We start from the raw sequence: 19,918 nt of genomic DNA on the forward strand, positions 1-19,918 counted from the left end.
ACGTAGAAGCAGCGCGAGCCATCCCCACGTCTTATTGGTCGCTGCCGCCCGATGGGCGGAGCCTCGCGCGACGCCACTGAGCTGCGAACGCCATCTTCCAGCGTCTCCGCCCCGTAGCTCAGGCATCTCCATGGTGACCGCTACCCGGTCACCCGTTTGGCCTCCAAGTCCGGAGCTACGTCATTGTCTGTGCGCCGGAAGCGGTCGTTCCTGCGCCGGTGCGTGGTGACAACGCCCGCCTGGGCCGGCGCCCGCAACGTTGGACCTACAGGGGCCGGCGTGGGCCGGCAGGGCCATAGACGTCTGCGGGCTCCAGGGACAATGGCGGTGTTTCACGACGAGGTGGAGATCGAGGATTTCCAATATGACGAGGACTCGGAGACGTACTTCTACCCCTGCCCGTGCGGGGATAATTTCTGCATCACCAAGGTAACCTCCGACTCCCGCCCTGCGACTCATCGGAGCAGGCGCCTTGTCGCTGCCGTCTGCCTTCCGCCGTTCCGTCGCGCGTGACACTCTTAGTTATCCACGCCCTTTTTATCCTGTTTCTGAATCCCCCAAAGTTGATACTCTGAGCTGTCAGCGGGCACATGGTTCTGGCCTTTAGTCAGACCCGGGGGGTGGGTGTGGATGGCGGGGGAGCATCTGTCTTCTCGCCATCCTCCCCCACTTAGGGTCCCACTTCCTGGGATGCTTCTTTGGAGGAAGGGATGCGTTTTTGTCTTCCCTGGGGTTTTGAGGCGCCTGAACCTTGACTAACCTTCCTGGGTCTTTCCCCCAGATGACGCTTCCAGGGAAACGTGGGGTTGGCATTTTTCTCAGAAGGCCCTTTTGGCCCTCACATACCTTGTGGGGAGGCAGGCCTCAAAGGAGCTTGCCTATAGGGCTGGGCGGGTTTGGGAGGAGGAGATTGCAGTAGGAAGACTGTGCTGACCACACGGTGTTTGATTTTGTTACAGGAAGATTTGGAGAACGGGGAAGACGTGGCAACATGTCCTAGCTGCTCTCTCATTATCAAAGTGATTTATGACAAAGTAAGGGGTCGGATTTGAAAAAATGGGGGGAGAGTTTTGAGGCAAGGACCTAGAGCAGTCTGTCTGTGATAAGTGCAGAAGAATGTTTCCTAGCAGTGTGTTAGGAAAAGGCTGTTTTTTAAAACAGATTTTAAAAACCATTAATGAACAGCCATATTGTAAATTGAAATTTTAAAAGCTCAAATTAGTTAACTCGTTTTAGCTTTGGAGAGGTCAATAAGAAAAATTGCTCTGTATCTAGTGAAAATTATTACTTACTAAATAGAAAAAAAATAATTCTAAAAGTTAATTGACAGTCTTTATTCCTCCTTTATTTAATAAGTAATTAAAATTGTTCATTGCTCCTAAACTTATTTTGAAGGGAACTGTGTAGTATTTCTTTTATTTATACAAGATGTCATAAATATATATTTCTATATATAGAAGGGAATTGTGTAGTATTTCTTACTGACTTATGCATAGGACTTCGCATTATCTTGTTTGAGATATGTCATAGTTGCGATTTTACAATTTCATTTTAGTCTTTGGTTGTCCTATTGTATTTCACCCAAGGATACTGACAATGGAAAACAAATAAATGTTATTACGCCCCACCCCAACTTTTGGTCAGTACTTTGAATAGAGTCTTAAGTAAGAAGCGAAACATTCCTTTTTCTTTTCTTTTCTTTTTTTTTTTTTTTGAGATATAATTGACATGTAACAGAGCTTAACATTCTTAAGGATGAACTTTAAAATGAGTATAGGGAAGGTGGGAATAAGGCACTTAGCCCCACAAGAGAAACCTGCTATAATTTAGAAGTGTACTGATTTATTCTTCTATTATAATGTATTCTGGAACAAAAAGAGAACAGGGTAAGGGAGATGAAGAGTGCTGGTATGCGAAGAGGTGGCGGTTTTAAATAGGGCGATCATGGCAGGCCTGATTGAGCAAAGACTGAAAGAGATGAGGAAGGGAGCCCTGACTATGCCAGGTAAGAGCAGTCTGGCAAAGGGGACTTGCAGTGAAGAGGGCTTAAGGCAGGAACATGCCTGGTTTTATCAAGGAGCAGCAAGGAGGCCAGTGTGACCTGGGCAGAATGAATGAGGGTGAGAGCTGTCCAACATGAAGTTAGTGGAGTGGGGCAGATCACAAAGGTGTTTGTGGGCCGCTGTAAGGATTCTGGCTTTTGTGGTGAATGATATAGGGAACCATCAGAAGATTCTTGGACAAAGGAGTACCATGATCCAACTTAAGTTTTGAAAGAGTGATTCTGGCTGCTGTGTTCAGAGTAGACTGAGGGAGCAAGGATAGATGCAGGAAAACCAGTTAGGAAGCTGTTAGACTAATCAAAGGAGGAGATGGGTGGTTTGGACCAGGCTGCAGCAATGGAGGTAGTGAAAAGTGGTTGGATTCTGGATACACTTTAAAGGATAAGGATTTTCCTACCGATAGATGTAAGATATGAGAGGAGTCAAGGATGATTTCAACGTTTGTGGCTTTCATAACTGGGAGGATGGATTTACCATCAACTGATGGGGAGGTGCCTGCAGGTGTGAGGTGGGAGTTGGACATACGAGGTTTGAGAGGCCTGTTTTTCATCCAAGTGGAGTGAGTGTGGAGGCACTTGGATATGCAAGTCTGGAGTTCAAAGAGAGATTGGCCGGCGCTGTAAATTTGGGAGTGTCAGCATATTGATAGCACTTAGAGCCATGAGATTGGATGAGATCACCAGGGCTGTGAATGAAGATAGAGATGGACAAAAGAAAGGACTGAGTTGAGACACTCGAACATATAAAGGTCCGGGAGGGAAGCAAGGAGTCAGCAAAGCTGGCTGCAAAGGAGCAACCGCTGAGGAAGGAGGAAAACCACCAGTGTCGTCTCCTGGAAGCCAGATGAGAAGAGGTGGAGGAGGTGAAGAGCCTTGTCAGATGCCGCTCCCATAGAAAGACAACTGAAAGTTAACTGTGGGCTTTAACGTGGAGGCCGTTTGTAACGTGATAAGAGCCGTTTCAATGGAATAATGGAGACAGAGCCTGATGGTGTAAAGCTTGTTGGAGAGGATGAGAGAAGACTAGGAAGCAGCAAGTGTAGACATTTCTTTCAAGGGGAGCAGAGACATGGGACAGTAACTGTGGTGACAGAGGATCGAGAGGGTTTAAGGTGGTAGATATTCAGCTACACGGGTGAATGGAGACACAGGAAGTTAGATTTAACCAGGCTTGTGGCTTTGCCAAGGGATTAGGAAGGAGTGAGAGCAGAGCGATTATGATAATTGACCATGGAATTTAAAGTAGGTAAAGAAAACATTAAGGGAGTGAAGGGCGCTGGAAAAGGGGTAGGATAAATACAGTGGAGGTCCCAGAGGGGTTGGAATGAGGGATTCAAGGTGGGTAGGCGACAGCAACAGAGAGGAGCACTGATGATACAGTCTCATGATTATATTCAAAGTGGGTGGGTTTCAAAGAGGAAAAGAGAATGGTGGCAGAAAGGAGCGACCAGCCACTCCTCCTGTCTCTGTGGTACTGGGGCCCTAAGAGCACACAGAGCTCTTGAAGGGTTACAGAGAAAACTGCCCTTCGGGGATGACCTTTTTTCACTCTCAATACTATGGGCATTTTGGGCTAAATAACTGTTTGTTGTACAAGGCTGTCCTGTGCATTGCAGGGTGTTTAGTAGCATCCCTGGCCTTTCCTCATTAGATGCAAGTAGCACCCCTCACCCCCGCCCAGTTGTGTCAATCCAGAGTATCTCCAGGCATTGCCAAATGTCCCCTGAAGAGAAAATCAATGCCCCCCTCCTACCACCTTTTGAGAAGCACTACTTTAGAGCAAGAAGGCACAGGGACATTTTAAAGAAGAGGTTGAAAATATGGAGTATTGTGTTAATGATGGACCATAGATTCCAAAGAGCACAGTGAGCGGGTTCTGGGTGCTGGCAGGAGTGAGAGAGTGCGAGGGATGGACTACAGGCTGATCCTTCTGGGGTCAGACTGCAGGAGATGAGGGTGACCTGGGGGCAGATTTCTTGTGGTAGCTGACATACGCCAGGATAAATAATCAGAGATTGAACTTCATTTACAAGGTAGCTAACATTACAGATTATGTATGCTGGGAAACGCATAAAGAGCTATCCCTTTTAGTTGGAAGGAGTAATTACTTTGAAGAAGACAGGAATTTGAATGGCCAAATATTGAAGTGGAGAAGTTTTAGTGTACGTAGTAATTAATACGGAAACTTAAAAGGTGTGACATGTCTTTATAAATGTGATTTCTGGGAAGTAGATGCTTTGTAGTGAAGATGAGCATGTTTGTTTATAAGATAAGGTGCTTTATATTAAATAGGAATTCAAGACTAAAAACTGATGCACTTTTAAGATTATAATTCTGTTCCCGACATTGACTCTTTGAACAAGGATGAAGTGACATAACAATAGAAAAACTAAATTAACAGAGCTGGATTGATTCTGTAACAAAATGGAACTTTACTATTGATGCATTTGTGACACAGACACTCTATGATTAAGGTAATTTCTTGTTCTGTCTCAGGATCAGTTTATGTGTGGAGAAACAGTCCCAGCCCCTTCCACCAACAAAGAATTAGTTAAATGCTGAAGACTGCAGGAATCTAAATCCTGAACATCTGGGAATGAGCCAAGCTGGAAAAAGTCAAATGCATAGTTGCTGGCTTCTTCATGGGGCAGCCCTTTTGAGTTTGCTGTTCCGTTAGAGTGTGGATTCTTTGCATCGGCTACCGAGTTCATCTCCAATTAAAGAAGCAAGTCCACAACATGACGTACCTGGATTTTGTGCTTCGAACTTCGAATTGGAAGTGTTCTTAATTTTCCATCTGAATTTAAAGGAAGATAATTTCAATTCAGTATTTTCTTTCCTTTAGTTATTTTTACATCTTACATCCACTTATTTCATTATCTGATAACAGCATCATCTACCTCAAAGTCATTAGGATTCCTTAATAAAATGAGGGATTTTATTTTTGAGTTGGTTATTAGGATTATTAAAATTAGCCCTTTCTTTGAAATTTGACATCAGCTTTGCAATCCTAAACTTGAGAAAATGCATTGTCTTGTCAGTACTGCACTTTCAGTTCCCACACCAAGCCAGCCTTCTCAGGCTTGCCATTACTAGAAAGTTCATGTTCTGGTAAGCAAGCCATTTCCGTTATACTTCATGCATTGAGTTCTGATCATGATATTAAAGAGAAAATGTACTAAGCTCACAATTTTTCCAGAGCTAAAAGTTAGTAAGAAAGAAAAGTCGAAAAGTGAAATGGTCAAAGAGTATGGAGTTACCTTATCGATATTCTGCATGTTCCTTGAAAATAAGGACAGAATAAAAAGAAAAGCAGCCAAAGGAAGTGAAATCGGTAACAGAATGAGAGGAGAAAAACATGCCAACTTAGTAAATTAAACGCTTGAGTGGTTTTCCCAGGTCAGAGCAAATAATATTTCTGTGTCTGGGTTCTAATTTGTCTATTTGTTTGTAGGCAAGGCTGATGAAACTGCATTCTAGATAGTCTTCATGGCTGGCAGCTGCACTTCAGCATTGCTGCAAAATCAAGCCACAACTCCTAAAAGGTAAAGCTTCTACAACTCTTATACTTGCTGAGGATGAACTTGAAAATGAGAGGCCTATTCTAAATAAGTATGCTCCCGAGGGCACATCTAATAAGCCTCTGTAAGCTGCAACCACACCAAAGATTAGCTCTTACAGAGAAATGTTGCCCTGGAGAAAAGAGATATATAGAGATAGGCTATCAGTCATCCTTTGCTGCAGCATGGAGAGTAGCAAAAAATTAGAATCACTTACATGGAAATTCAAAAATTCCCTTTCTGTACACAATCTTGCTGTGTGTATATAAAGTTAAAAAAACTCACCGATGTCTGGCAGGTTGTTTTGGCTCCTGCAATTAGAAAAATAGCTTGCCAGAACATGAACATTCTATTACCGATTGATAAATGGGCTGCACACACTCTTTGAGGTTTAAGTTAAAACAAGTGAGTGGCCTTTTTTTACCTGCCAGCAGCATGGCTATGTGCAGCCATTAGGCTGAGACATCATAAGTCACCAAAAATTGTATGCCAGAAGTGTGTGGTACATTGTATGGCATATTCTTGATGTGATGAGAAATCTCATTGCTATTTGGGACCCTGTTGCCCCAGAAGTAATCCACAGTTGCTTTGGAACCAGTAACGGCTCAGATGAACGGCAGGCCATGTGCTGACTTGTGGGAATGAGCAGCAAAGAGAAATGAACGCTCCCATACTCAAATTTGATGGTTTGGTTGGTGTCCGTAACATTCGTTCCCTTAGCTGATGATGAATTTTAAACCAGAACAGACACGAGCATTTCTATTCAGAACAGAACAGTGTGGTTCTGCTATGAGCATGGAAGAGCAGGAAGACAAGTTGCCCAAGTCCAAACATCCCAGGAGAACAGAAGCATAAATGGCACCTGACAGTCAGTGATCCTCTGCAATAATGGGAGTGATTTTGTTTCCAAAGCAACTGAGTCACTAAATTTGTTAACAACAAAAGAACACATCAGGATTGAGTCCTATGTTAAGCAGAAAGTAAAATCAGGGTCTTTCAGATATGACTAGAGTTCCCTGTAATCTGTGCCTTCTTCAGTTTAACAAACATATCAGAGCACCTCTGAGACCGGTTTGTAATCCAGGCTGTCTCACCAGCTTTGTAATCTTTGGCAAGGCCGGTGGATTCCTCATCTGTGCAATTAGGAGACTGGGTGAGGTGATTTCCAGACCTCAGTGCTGTCATTTCAGGCCTCATAGCTCGCAGGAGCTGAAATGGTAATTGAAACCTTTTTAAACTCAAAACTATCTAAATCATGAATTACAGAGAGAGAGACTCCATTCTTCTTCGGTAACTAGATGTTACCACACTTCTGAGATTGAAAATTATAAAGTCAACGATTTAAAGGATTCTGCATATACTTTAGTGTGCACATTTAGAAGCATTTTTCTTAGCACTCAACGTTTTTTATAACTGTACATATTAATTTATTAGAATAAGTTGTATTGGCATGCTAAATAAAATCAGATCATTCAAATCCATTTGCTTTCATGTAGTTTTTCTTCCCGTAAATACCAACTTTTTGTATTAAAAGGATTTGATGTGATTTTATATGAGGTAGAAATCTTTAACTGCCTTGGGACATTCTAAGTAGGTTTCTGGTATGGACAAAAGAGTCTTTAAATAGGAAAGAAATTGCCACTGTTTCTGCAGTATGGCCACATGGGTTTCAGTTCTGGATTTTTATTGTTAATGGAAAAAAAATAGCTTTGAATCAAGTGGCAGTAAGGCAAAGATAGTTGACATTCTTAGGTGAGTAATTCAGTTTATTGCTGGGAAAGAAGCTTGATACTTTATTTAAGGCTAATGACCAATTTGTGCAGTGGTTTGAGAGCCCAGCTCTGGTGAGGACACAGTTTGAATCTTAGTTCCTCCACCGTGATCCTGGACAATTGATTTAATCTTGTTGTATCTCTGTCCTGATCTGTGAGATATAGACCATAATAGTACCTCTTTCCTGGGGTTGCTCAATGGATTCATCCATTCAGCAAGTGTTTGTGGAGTGCCTGCCACATACTAGGTACCAGGTGAGGAAAGCAAGTAGGGTTTCCGCCATCCTGGAGCTTACATGCAACTAGAAGAGAGAAAATAAGATCACAGGCTGTGCTTGGGGCCCAGAGGAAAGAAACCAGGGGATGTGACAGTGTAATTGCAGCAGGTGCCTTTATAAAGGGTAGACAGAAGGCTCTCAGGTCTGGCACTTTCTCTGAGACCTGAAGGATGCCAATGAAGCAGACTTGTGAAAACGTCACTTAGGAAAGTGACAGCTTATGCAGGTGTAAGTAATTAGAACTTCTTTAACTCCACTTGAGGATGCCTACCATTCCCTACTTCCTACAAAGCAAATTGCTCAAGATTACATTCTCGACTGGAAACTTTACAAATTATTCCTTCTTAAGGGTTTAAAATGAAGAACATGTGGAAAAGAAATCACAGTTAAAAATACTATCCCCTAGCTCACAAAATAATTAAAATAGGAGAGGTATCCAGGAAGACAGCCACCTCAGTCCTGGCAAATGAGGGGTATTTGATGGGGGAAAGGGTTCAATATGAAGTGGCTCTAAATAGAGGTAAATGTCTAGTAAGGGCTGGGGCATGCCGATAGGTGGCATGGAGCCATAAGCACTGCTTCAGTGGGTCAGCACCTGGGACTGAGACAGGCAAGCAGTTTCCATCTGAGACCTGACCATGGTCACAGGACCGAGTCAGTAGGCAGAGATTTGGGGTCAGACTCATTCTTAGAAGGGAAGTGAGTTCTCAGATAGGGCCAGAGTTTGTACCTTCGGACAAAGATTACTGCCAAGACTGAGGGTAGGGAAAAGAGGGTGAAAACCCTTAATGGGCACCACATGTGTTCCGGGCTTTTTCTATGAGGGCAGCACAGGCCACCCAGGGTCACCCCAGAGGGCATTGAGTCCTAGTCTACAATCCCAAATGGCAGAACTTGGAATTACTGTAGCTAGCAGGTATCTCTGAACTACCAATGGGTGATGATGACAAGAGTGAGCCAGCCTGCATGGGGAATTCGGGCCGTTTTGTAAGATTAGGTGAAATAATACATGTAAAACAGTTAGCACAGTGTTTGCACATAGTAAGGACTCAATAAACAATAGTTTAATATTACATATTTCCTGCTCCATCATAAATGACCCAAGACTATGATCTGGGGAGCTTGCCTGAGTTTACAGGTTAAAATGACAATGAACTCAGCCATAGTGTGTCAGAGTTCAATCCAGAGAAGAAGAACCATGAGTGATAGAGAATGAAGGATTTGCTATAAAGATTAGACTTTATGTGGTTGCAGGAGCGAGTGGAGGCCTCAAGGTAAGGCTGCTACCTCTGCATATGACGTTGAGGCTACTATAGGTCAGCCAAACTGGTAGTCAGAAAAGAAAGCTTGGTGTGAACAAGAGAAAATACAAACTGGAACCTACATCTGCCTCTCACCACCTCCAAACTTGGTGCTGTAGGTGACTTCCAGAGGAAGCTCGTGCCCTTCCCTATGAAGTTGCGTATTTGCCCCAGTACAAGGCAAGCTAGCAGATCAGCAGCAATGTACGTGAGCACCCACTGCTCCCCGGACCCTGCTCCAAACCTCAGAGCATAAAACACATCTGCTGCTTTATGTCTGGTTTCCAAATCTTGCCCAAAATTTCTTGTGGTCAATGCTAACCCAGGACCGTACAGGGCAGGAAATTCTGGAAAATGTAGTCCTGTGGTCCCAGCTTAGCTGAATTGTCACCATATAAAATGTTGGGGAAGCCAAAGCAGGGGTGAGACGCTCTATTTGTTCTTAAATAGGTAAAATGATAATAGCATGATGGCATTTAGATCACACTATAATGTTTATATCATTATCCCCAAGTTAACTGAAATCAAATGTTTGCCAATGTGTCGATCAGGTATTGTTGCATTACAAACTACCCCAAAACTTAAAACAGTAGTAATTTATTCTCTCTTATGTGTCTGTGGGTTAGCTGGAGTTGGCTGATCCTGGCTGGGTTTGGCTGGGGGGCTCTAAACTGCAGTCTGGGTCTGGATCTCGTCCCACATCTCCCCTCTTCCTCAGACCAGGCGACTAGCCTGGACAGAGATGCAAGAGCCAGCTCCTACCACACAATGCACATTTCAAGTCTTTGCTTGCATCATGTCTGCCAATGTTCCGTTGGCCAAAACAAGTCATGTGGCCAAGCCCAAGATCAAGGGGGCAGGGAAATAAATTCTCCCCTGGGGGTGGTGGAGAGGGAAGGAGTGAATCTTTTTGAAAAGTAATTTCATCTACCACAGTCATTAAGCGTCAGGCTTGGTATTTCAATCCAATTCTTTTGACTCCGAATCCCATTTTCTTTCTTCTGTGGCAGTGTTTGAATAATTGAAAAATTTCCAAGCGATAAAATGGAAGCAGTTGAAACATTAAAACAAGTCAGCTGCTCTCATCTTGCTGGCCAGACATCAGACAACAGTCCCCTAGGATTAATTTTTGCTACATTTGCCTTTTGAGACGAGCAAGGCTTTGGCTGCGTTTTTCACATTGAAATTCAGAACGTCATAACTCTAGTAATAATAGGTTAATATTTCCAAAGTCTGCCATAAATATCCACTTGCAGATATTTATTAGCTCTAATTATAGAGAGAAATGGGGCCACGTGCTTTTACGGCGTCATTAAAAGTGGGATGTTAATACCCATGGGGGCCTTGACTACCCACCTTACTGACATGTCTGTTTCCTGGTTGTTGGAACTTGGAGATGATTCATTTTGACTGTTTTTATTGCAACTAAATTCCCTGATACATTTCAGTGGTGTCCAACAGTTTGTTATCTGCAGTGTTTCAAATCAGGTGAACAGCTCTCACTTCAAGTCTTGTGTGATCTGCATGGCCATACCTAAAACCTTGAACTTTGGACCTCGAACAGAGTCTGCCAGATATAGTTTATATATTCTTAGAAAAATGTAGCCTGCTCATGACTTGTCCATCTGGCTTGGCTACGAACTCAGCATAGCATGCTGAGTTAGAGGGAAGAAAACAGTGAAGTTAGATGTGAAGAAGGATTTTCTGCTTGGAAAAGGATTAAAATTATTAGTAGTTACTCTCCTCAAAAATGTATGTGGAGTGCCATTCAATCAATAAATATGGTCCAAGAATTTTTTGTTTATAAAAGCTAGGCCTAATCTCTGTGCAAAGGGGGATTTATAAAAATAGAATAATATTACAGAGAATCTTTAAGAACAGGATGGAAATTTTTTTTACCAATAAGTGACCTAAATATGTGTGTTGGCAGTTAAAAGATTGAAAACTTTGTTCTCTTTGCCAAACATACCCCTTACTCATCATCAATTTTAGGAAATTACTGTATGGACACGATGAGGCAGAAGGAGTGCCTGACCTCGGCCAGATGGCTCCTGTTCTTCTCGCTTGCACACGTGTTCCTGCCCCATCTGTGGGCTCAGTGGGTCAGTGTCCTGGGCAAAGAGGCCAAGGACAGTACTGGTCACCTCTCCGGGCCTTGGTCTCTCAGCTGTAAAACAGAAGGCTTTGAAGAAATGATTTTGAAGGTCTCTCTTCGCTCTGTCCTGACGTGACTTTGAGCAGGCGAATGACTATTTCTATTCTCCGATGAAGCTGTCCTGGCAAACCTGAGGGGGCAACCTCGGGATGGCTGCTGTGCTCTGGGCTTGGGGAAGGGCAGTTGGAAGAGAAGGAGTGGAGGGAAACTAAACACTCTCTAAAATAATCATGAGCTGACAGCGGCCAGGACTTGTCGGGGGAGCAGAGCCCCACCACACATAGTGTGCAGCCCAAGCCCACGCCAGCTTGTAGAAGGGCCCGTGCAGCCAACACCTCTCTGAGCCCATGTGTTCTCTTTCCCGAGGGGCAGCCTGCTTCAGGTCGATGTCCAGGCAGCTGACATCTGCGAGACCTTCACGCCGAGAGCTGAGGCAAACCGGGCCCGCTGGTTACTGGCCTCGGTGATATTTCGAGATGCATCTAGCAGGGTTCTGCGTTCTAGAGCTGTACTGTCCAACATGGTAGCCACTCGCTACATGTGGCTTTTAAAATTCACACTTAAATTAATTAAGATGAAATAAAATTATGAAGTCAATTCCTGAGTCACACTATCACATTTCAAGTATCCTTGTACACACGTGGCTGTGGCTTGTAGTTGCCATATTGGACAGCTCAAGTAAGGAACATTCCATCCTCACAGAAAGTTCCATCGGACAGGTCTGTTCTAGAATGTGGCACAGTGTTCATATACTAAAGAAATATAAAAGGCCCCTCCCAACTTCCTCTTCTTCTTATATTACCTTTCTTTCTTTCTCTGCATTAGAATGTCCTGGCAATATGTTCTTACAGGGTGAAAAGGATGAGAGATTTGATATCAAAGACCCGGGTTCAAGTCTCAGCTCCCCGCACACCAAGTTTAGGAGAGTTGCTTAGTCTGTTTCGGCATCAGTAAAATAAAGATGATAAACCACCTCCCCGGGTTGTGAAAATCAACTGGGATAGTGAACATGAAGTTTTTGGTAAGCCCTATGCACTGTATGAGTTCCCACCAAGTGATGCACGAAGTGAAAAGGGAGGAGAGATCACTGTTGAAGTTCTGTTGGAAAGGAGGTGGTTTTGGGGAATAATACAGGTGATTTTTCAGAAGGGACTGTAAGGGTAAAATAAGGATACTTTCTTCGAGGAGAGAGGCACCTACTCCCACTGCCCTCTTCTTAGGGAGTCTTCTTGCAAACATAACAGGCCTGAGAAGAGGCCCGACTTTTTGATTTTATAATGCAAGGTTGAAGGCCTTCTGACTCTTAGGACTATAGACACATACCATGGAAATGAACTCAGGAGTCACTGAAGGGTACAGGTGCCCATCACAAGGCCCACCCATTTGTCTCTCAAGGAGATGGGCAAAGTTTTCCTTGCTCCTTCTACTTTACTGCATAAATTCCTGTGAGATTCTGTCCAGACTCCACAGCCACTTTCACGTGGCCTTACATGCGTGTGAGTCTGTAAGTTCTTACCCAGTGATAAGTTGTATCTGCTCTCTCTTCTGTATTGGTCCCAAGAGGTCTTTTTCCTGGCAGGATTGTTTTATTTCCCCAACAGGACCAAAAAAATACTTGAATTTCCCATGTGGAGTGAAGGAGCCAAGGGAAAAGCACCCCTCTGGAGGAGAAGGGCTCAGAGGGGAGGAGGGGCTGGCTTTCTGGCTGATTTTCGCTCCCGGGCTGCCGGCATTTAAGACCCAGGCCAGAGGAGAGCAGCTGCCTAGTTTCCAGGGGCCCAGGAGTGATAGCGCCCAGGAAGGGAGAGGGGACAATAGGCTTATTCTGAGATGGCCTGAGTTGGATGGCCTTACGCCTCCAGTATGGCAGACTCACTGATAACCCTGAAAGTGTTACTCCTATAAAAGTCCATGAAGTAAAATTTCTGTTTTACGTGCTATAAGGCTTTGCCTCACATGAGATTTCAAATCCCTGCCCTTTCAACAACAAAAAAAGTCCTTGCAGTTTCCTAGAAGAAGCTGGGGAGGAGCCCCAAGTCCTACCATGAATTAGTGGTGGAAGCGGGCGGCACATGCTGGGAGCCTGTGTGCCTTTTGCAAAAGCTTGGTGGGAAATCAGACATGGAAGAATGGGGCTACACAGGGACAGAGCAAGAGGCAGGGGTGGCCAGTGGCTGAAAGAACGAAGCCGACGAGGGACAAACAAGGAGAACCACCTCCTCCCACCAAACCTGGGGCTTACACTTGGGTTCAAAAAGCAAGTCAGCTGACAATTTCAGAGAAGAATTTGGTCAAAACCAATATCTGCTTATATTCCAGTCAACATTCTTTCAAGCACTAGTAATTGTGTTACATCATGAGACATTCGACAACTGCTTTGCACATGCATACACTTTTGGACAACTTTCACAATTTTTCGTTATTTTATGTTTTATCTCTTATTCATTGTCTGCCAATAATCCTGGTTCCATATTGTTTCTAATGACAAAATGCAGGAAGGACATAAATGTTTAAAAATGGGTCAACTGGTACAAATTAAATGTTCAACAATAGAATTTTATTCTTTATTGTTTTGTTTCATTCTATAAGAAATGCATCCTCATCACAGAAAAATCACAAAACACAGGCAAATGAAAGAAAATAAAGAACGAGAACTCCTAAATCCCAGTTTCCCCGGGAACTCAGTGAATACCTTACCAGGTATTCCCTTGGTGCAGATCTTTGAGTTCCTTCCGTCTGTCTCTCTCTCTCTCTACACACACAGCACACACACACACATGCGTGCACATGTGCACATGTACTTTTTTCTACAAAAATGAAATCACTCCATGCACATCTGTTCATAACTTAGCACAGTTTCTATAAACAGTCCACCAATTCTTGGACTTCTAACTACTCTCTTATTATTGTAAGTTGGATTATTCCAATATTTTGTTACTGTAAACAAAAATAATTGACAGAAATGAATTACACTAAAAAAGCAAGAGAGAAAAAAAGTCTTGGAAAATTCTGAGAGAATGGATCTTTGTATGACTAAGGCCCTCTCAGGGTCCAGAGGTCCAGCACACATGGGATAAAATGGCCTGGATCCCAGTCCCCCAGTGCCCCTTGTCTGCCTCCCAGCCTGACCCGGGGTCCTTCCTCTTCCCTTGGTTCCAGGATGGGAGAAACTCCACAGTTGCCTCCTCTTGGAGTCCCTGTCCCCTTTGCAGGCCTGTCACCCCTGATCCCATTCAGAGGAAGGGCGCACTGCTGTCTTCACCAATGGTGGACCCCCAGATGACTGGAAGGGGGCTGATGGGGCCTTTGCTCCCCTCTACAGCTGCCCCGCCGACCCCCCAACTGCGATGCTGGTTGTCAGGGACCTGTCACTTGGGACCCAGCTGGCATACAGGACGACCCTGGATGCTGGCAGCCTGCTTCCTGACAGCCTGACAACTCACCGGAGCGGGCAGTGCGGGGAGGACTAAGTTGCTGTGTCTACTGTCCTTGGTTTGAATCCTGGGTCCTGTTAGCTGTGAGGCTTTAGGAAATGGTTTAACCTCTCTGAGCTTCAGTTTCTTTCACTCCAAAATGGAGACAATGATGTTCTTTCATAGAATTGCTGGGAGAACTGAATGACGTGAAGAAGGTAAGCTCCTAGCCAGCACGTGCTCCACAGGCACACACATTCTTGCTTTGTCTCTCCGAGTTTGATTTCGGACACTTTAACCTCCTTCTGCCTGACTTCTCCATCTGTAAAATGGGAGGGTCGCAGCATCTGTCTCACAGGGTTGTTGGGAGGATACAGTGAGTTAATGCGAGCGAAGCACTTAGAACAGCGCCCGGCTCGTGGAAAGTGCTGAGAAAGTATTTGCTGCCATTACTCATCTAATAAATATTTGTTACGCACCTGCCGTGCGCGAAGCACAGTGATGCCAGTGGGAAATGGTACCTGTTATTCATCAGTCTGCCTTCCACACCTCCAAAGTGGCCAGAAAGTTCTGCCCTGCCCTGTCACCACCCCACACACACCGAGGGGTGCCCTCCCAGCCTAGTGCCTGTTCGGGCTTTGTCTGTGGCTCCCTTGCCCCATTGCCTCATTCACAAGTCCGGGAACTGGTTCCAAGGCCCTGCGTGCTCCATTGTTGGAGAGACGCTACTGGAATAACAGCATCTTGGAGGAGAGCGCTTTGTCACGCCTCCACGGGGGTGGGGGTGTGTGTGCGGAGGCAACTGGGCTGAGGCCATTAGAATTCATCACCAAGCCGAGGTAAGCAAAGCTTTTAAAAACACATCCCTGTTTCAGATAAAACCAGAGAGATGCCTCATTTCCATTTCTGTTCCTCTCATGATGATTTGGGGTTTTGTTTTTTTTTTTCCTCCGAGGAGCTGAAGGCACTACTGGCCGAGCGTCCCCAGCATTCTGCACTGTGCCTGCTCCAGACGCAACTCAGAGAAGGGCTGCTCCTTGGGCCAGGAGTCCTCACCCCAGGCGACTCCAGCCTGTCCACACTGCTCCTTCTCGGCACTTCTTTGTACTCACTTTGTGTTGTATTTCAAAATCCTTACCTGTAATTTTATATGTGCTCTTGTATGAGATGTGTGCATATGTGTTTGCGTGTGTGAAAGAAAGACAGATACAGAAACTCAAGGAGGGGAAGAGAGGGAGAATCAGGAAGAGAAAGAGAGAAAGCATCAGAGAGCATGAGAGAGAAAGAGAGAGAGAGAGAGAGTGAGAGAGGGAGGGCCCAAGCACATGCAACAGACTGTGAGAATGTTTATTTGCTTTCTGGCTGAGGTGCCTATAATCTTTTTTAGGGTAGAGTAAATTCTCGTGTGCTTTGAGGGGGAACAGGCAGCAAACAGTAACTTGAACAGTATCTTCTCAATGAATATTGTCAACAGACAGCAAGAAACAGAACGCCACCCTTCCCTAAAAAATACTGAAAACACAAGAGGTGGGACTGCAACAGGAGAGAAGGGATGGGTGGCTGGGCAGATGGCTAATGACTGGGTTGGAGAGCTATAATCACCCAAACATCACCGGCTGTTCACAGAGGAGTGGAGGCCTCAGTGCTGTGTGCACACACCATGCTGTTCCCAGGAACACCCATGTGGCATGGGAAGTGTCGCCGCCAAGCCCAAGCCGGGCCTTGTGGGCACAAGGCAGACCTTCAGTGTTAAAACAGTGCTGGGTCACTGTGGGGGCAGCAGATTGGGGTTGGAGAAAGCCTGGGAAATTTGGAAGGAGCAGGGGGATGGTGAGGGGCTTCTGTGTTCCCAGTGTGGAGAAAACAAGATCTGCGTGTCAGTAGAAAGCTGTCTTAATCTAGAGCACACCCCTCCAGGTACCTGAGTCTAGCCTCGCACGGTGTTTGAGCTGTTTTGCATCTCTGCAGTTGTAGGCAACTGACAGCCACGCAGATCATTCTCGTCCGTATATGAGCACATTCTGGACTGTCTGGTAAAGCTTCAATGGTCTGCCCTCCCACTGTGTGAAAAGGCAAGTTTTGCCTCCATTTACATATTTGTTTCAATATCACTCATCCATAAACGTGTCTGTTTTTTGGATTCTCCTTTGAACTGGTTATAACATCTCCTGGTCCCTCATGAGTAAAATAAAATTGTTCCCTCATAAGTTAAATAAAATCTTTAACATGTTCATTTTTATGTCTGTATGAGAGTCATGATTTTACCATTTTGCGGAGAATTATTTTTTAACAGTTTTCCCAGGATTGAGTTGGGGGCAGCTGGAAGGTGAAGCAGGGGAGGGGTATGGACATCCCTGGGTGTGTAGGAAAGTGGGTGATGGGGCCAGGGTACCAGGTGTGTGTGGAGGGGTGGAGCATGGGGTGGGGGGTGAGGGGGAGGTTTGCCTGGGAGCTTGATGAGAAAAAGACTGGGGGCCTCCTAGGAGCACAGAGGGGGCTGAGGCCGAATGTCTGGGCGCCTGCGCTGGAGAGCGGCACTATCCTGGAGTCCCCCTAGATGGCACTGATTCTCTAGTGACAGCTGTTCTAGCCTCAGATCCCTCACCTACAAAATCAAAGGTCTTACGTGCTTTCTGAGAGTCCCTGCAGCATGAGGATTCCCATTGTTCTGGAAACATCTCAGGACTAATCCAGCCAATGCTTCTGCTAAGAAATCATCTAAAACCTGGAAACAAAGCAAAAGGATAGCTAAAGGTCCTTTCAATACCACACTGGAGCGTTGCCCACCAGGACAAGCCCAAGGATCACCTAAATCTCTGTAGAGACACACCCCTGTTTGGCTTCCTACTTATTATTGATTAGGGCTCAGATTCTCTATGAAGTTAGATGTTAATTTGTAGAAGAATAGAAAGTTTCAAGCGATTTTAGCCTGGAACAGATGCAGACAATTTCTACCCAACAGAAAATAAAACTCGCAAAGGTTATGGTCTATTGTCCTGTAAGACATTATCTAATTTCACCATCTTGTTTCAACATTCCGTCTTTCACTGATTACCAGTCTCTGCCATTCTTTTTTTGGACCAGCTTTACCATTCTGTGGTTTCCTTCATTAATGAGTTAATAAATCTTTGGTACATGCTCACTATAATTTGAATGAGGGGCTTACTTTTTACCTTTTTAAAAATCATACCTCGTCAGTCTAGTTGCCAGCTTGTGGGGGAGTCTGCGTGGTACTGCGCCGAGGTCTCCCACAGGGCGGCGTGCACCGCGTGCTCCTGTTGCTCATGGAACGCCTGCCCTGTGTCTGATGCCATGCCAGGCGCTGCAGTTAGGGGGAAATGGAAGCAGACGCTGATCTGGAGGGATTCACACTTGTAGCTAGTTATTTGTTTGTTTCTTCAATCAACAATTACGAAGAAATGTGAAAGTCCCATAACAGAGGTTTCAGAGTTAGGGGTTAGGTGCTACAACCCCAGGCTGACGCCTGTGCTCACCTCATCTTTCACATAATGGGTGTTAAAATGGATGGTTAAAATAGTTGCTGGAATCTTCAGTGGTGCTTGAGCTACTCAAGCTCGTGCTGCTTAAGAGGAAATAGGATTTCCTCTCTGAATCTCTGCACCCCACTAGGGTATGCCCAGCAGCCCAGTGGTTTTTAACATCCCTGAAGCATGCTGGTACTATTTGTTCTTCTTTAGTATTTATGGTGCCATTAACTTTTGTTGTCATTTTTCGGTCGTGGGGTTGGAGGTAGAATGGGACACAGACGAGTCTGTTGCTTCACCAACTCTCCCAGGGCGTGCCGCTTACTAAAGCTTTAATAATGTTGTAGGCCGACCTGGTGCCTGTTCTAGTTCTGCCACTAGATGGCGCAAGTTCACTTCAGGCGGCAGCCTTACAATGTAGAAGGCAAGGGCGTTGAGATCTGACATTGTGGAATTTGAATCCTTTGTTAGTCTTGTGACCTTGGGCAAGCCAGTCTCCCCTTCTATAAACTGGGAATGATGAAAATCACCTTGCGGGGTGGTTGTGAGGATTAAATGAGATGACATGTGCTAAGCGCCTTGCACAGGCTCAGACACATACTCCATGCTCAACAGTCACTACCCTTCTCTTCTCTCATGCATTCATTCAACACATATTTGTTGAACCATGTTTCTATGCCATGGCTCATAAGACTTTGTCTTCAAGCATCCTACAGTATAGTAGAATGTCTTACACACACACACACACACACACAACCCCCACACACACACTACTGCAGATGCTGGAGAATAAAACATACCCTCCACACCCCAGGTCCAAATCCATCCAAAATTTACTCTTGTTCAAATGCATTTAGGCATGAAAAGCTGCATTCGGAAGAGGTAAAATAATGGAAGAGTACGTAGCAGCAGCAACACTGGAAGACGGACATTTCGTACTTCTCTAGTTTTCTCAGCAAAATTACGAACCTCAGGCCACACAACTCATCAGATACAATTTTAATTGTTCCCTCTAATTTTTATTTAAAATGTTTTACTCCTATCATCCTTCCACTGCTGTATTCATTGATAGAAATACTTTTCTTTTTAGCTCTATGATGTTCTGCTTTCCCCTCCAGGGCTGGAAGAGTGTTACTATGTGTTCAGGATCCGTGACTCCCCCCTGGGCTCTGCTATAATATGTTTTCCCCATAAAACTAATTTAAAATCCTTTGGGAACGTGTCCGATGTTTTCTCTGGAGGAGGAACAGTGATGGTGGCTCAGGACAGGTCCCTCAGAATGGCCCTGGGCTCGCGGGACGGTGTGCCCTGAGGGGACAGTGTGTGAAGGAGAGGCGGGCGTGGCTGGGCTGTGAGGGAATTGCATGTGACACTAGGCAGGTCGGATTTTTGTCCCAAGCAGCGGGCCACCACAGCAGGCTTCCGAGGGGAGGGATAACGGGACTGCATCACCAGCCGTGACCCCTGGAAAGAGCAGCGTCCGTCCAGAGCTGAGGGCTAGATAATTTCATCGTCCATCCCACCCCAAACCTCCTTCCCCCACCCCACCTCCTCTGTTTCCCACCTTCTCCTCTTCCTATTTCTTTCTTCCTTTCATTCAGCAAAGATCTATTAACACTACACCATATTGCAGATACATCTTAAGCACTTGGGTTAATCAGTGAACAAGAGTCACAAAGCTTCTTCCTGGAGCTTACAGAAATCTGTGCCTTACAGTGTTTGTGCGTTTGTCCTCTTTGAGTTGGGCCTCCTGAGCTGTTTGGGGCCTCAGTCCTCTCCATGGGAAGAAGCCAGTGGCGTGGCTGCCGCTCCCTTGCCTCCCTGTAGTTTGGTTGTCTGACCCTTCCTTCAATTACATGAGATGCTTCAGTATTCTATGATTCTCCCCTGCC

The 19,918-nt window shown here is 45.1% G+C and overlaps 1 protein-coding gene across 2 annotated transcripts; it reads left to right on the top strand.

Annotated features, from left to right (window-relative positions):
• The first annotated feature begins 206 nt into the window (after nt 1-206).
• DPH3 (diphthamide biosynthesis 3) lies at nt 207-16,729 on the top strand. 2 transcript variants are annotated; one of them, XM_046683112.1, is made up of 3 exons: nt 207-429; nt 960-1,034; nt 15,497-16,729. In XM_046683112.1, the coding sequence occupies exons 1-3, from the start codon at nt 322-324 to the stop codon at nt 15,683-15,685; spliced, it is 372 nt and encodes a 123-aa protein (XP_046539068.1). In that variant the 5' UTR covers nt 207-321; the 3' UTR covers nt 15,686-16,729. The 2 variants fall into 2 exon arrangements, with proteins under 2 accessions (XP_046539068.1, XP_046539076.1); XM_046683120.1 differs by lacking the exon at nt 15,497-16,729 and adding an exon at nt 4,559-7,102 and having other exon boundaries at nt 210-429.
• Nucleotides 16,730-19,918: the final 3,189 nt, after the last annotated feature.

Source organism: Equus quagga, chromosome 1 (genome assembly GCF_021613505.1).
Source record: "Equus quagga isolate Etosha38 chromosome 1, UCLA_HA_Equagga_1.0, whole genome shotgun sequence".
NCBI lineage: Eukaryota > Metazoa > Chordata > Mammalia > Perissodactyla > Equidae > Equus > Equus quagga.

Excerpts from the sequence above, each read along its gene's own strand:
- DPH3 (XM_046683112.1), top strand. The coding sequence starts at position 322 with ATGGCGGTGTTTCACGACGAGGTGGAGATCGAGGATTTCCAATATGAC. Across the intron at positions 430-959 it reads ATAATTTCTGCATCACCAAG|GAAGATTTGGAGAACGGGGA; the intron begins GTAACCTCCGAC and ends ATTTTGTTACAG. Across the intron at positions 1,035-15,496 it reads TCAAAGTGATTTATGACAAA|GAGCTGAAGGCACTACTGGC; the intron begins GTAAGGGGTCGG and ends TTTTCCTCCGAG.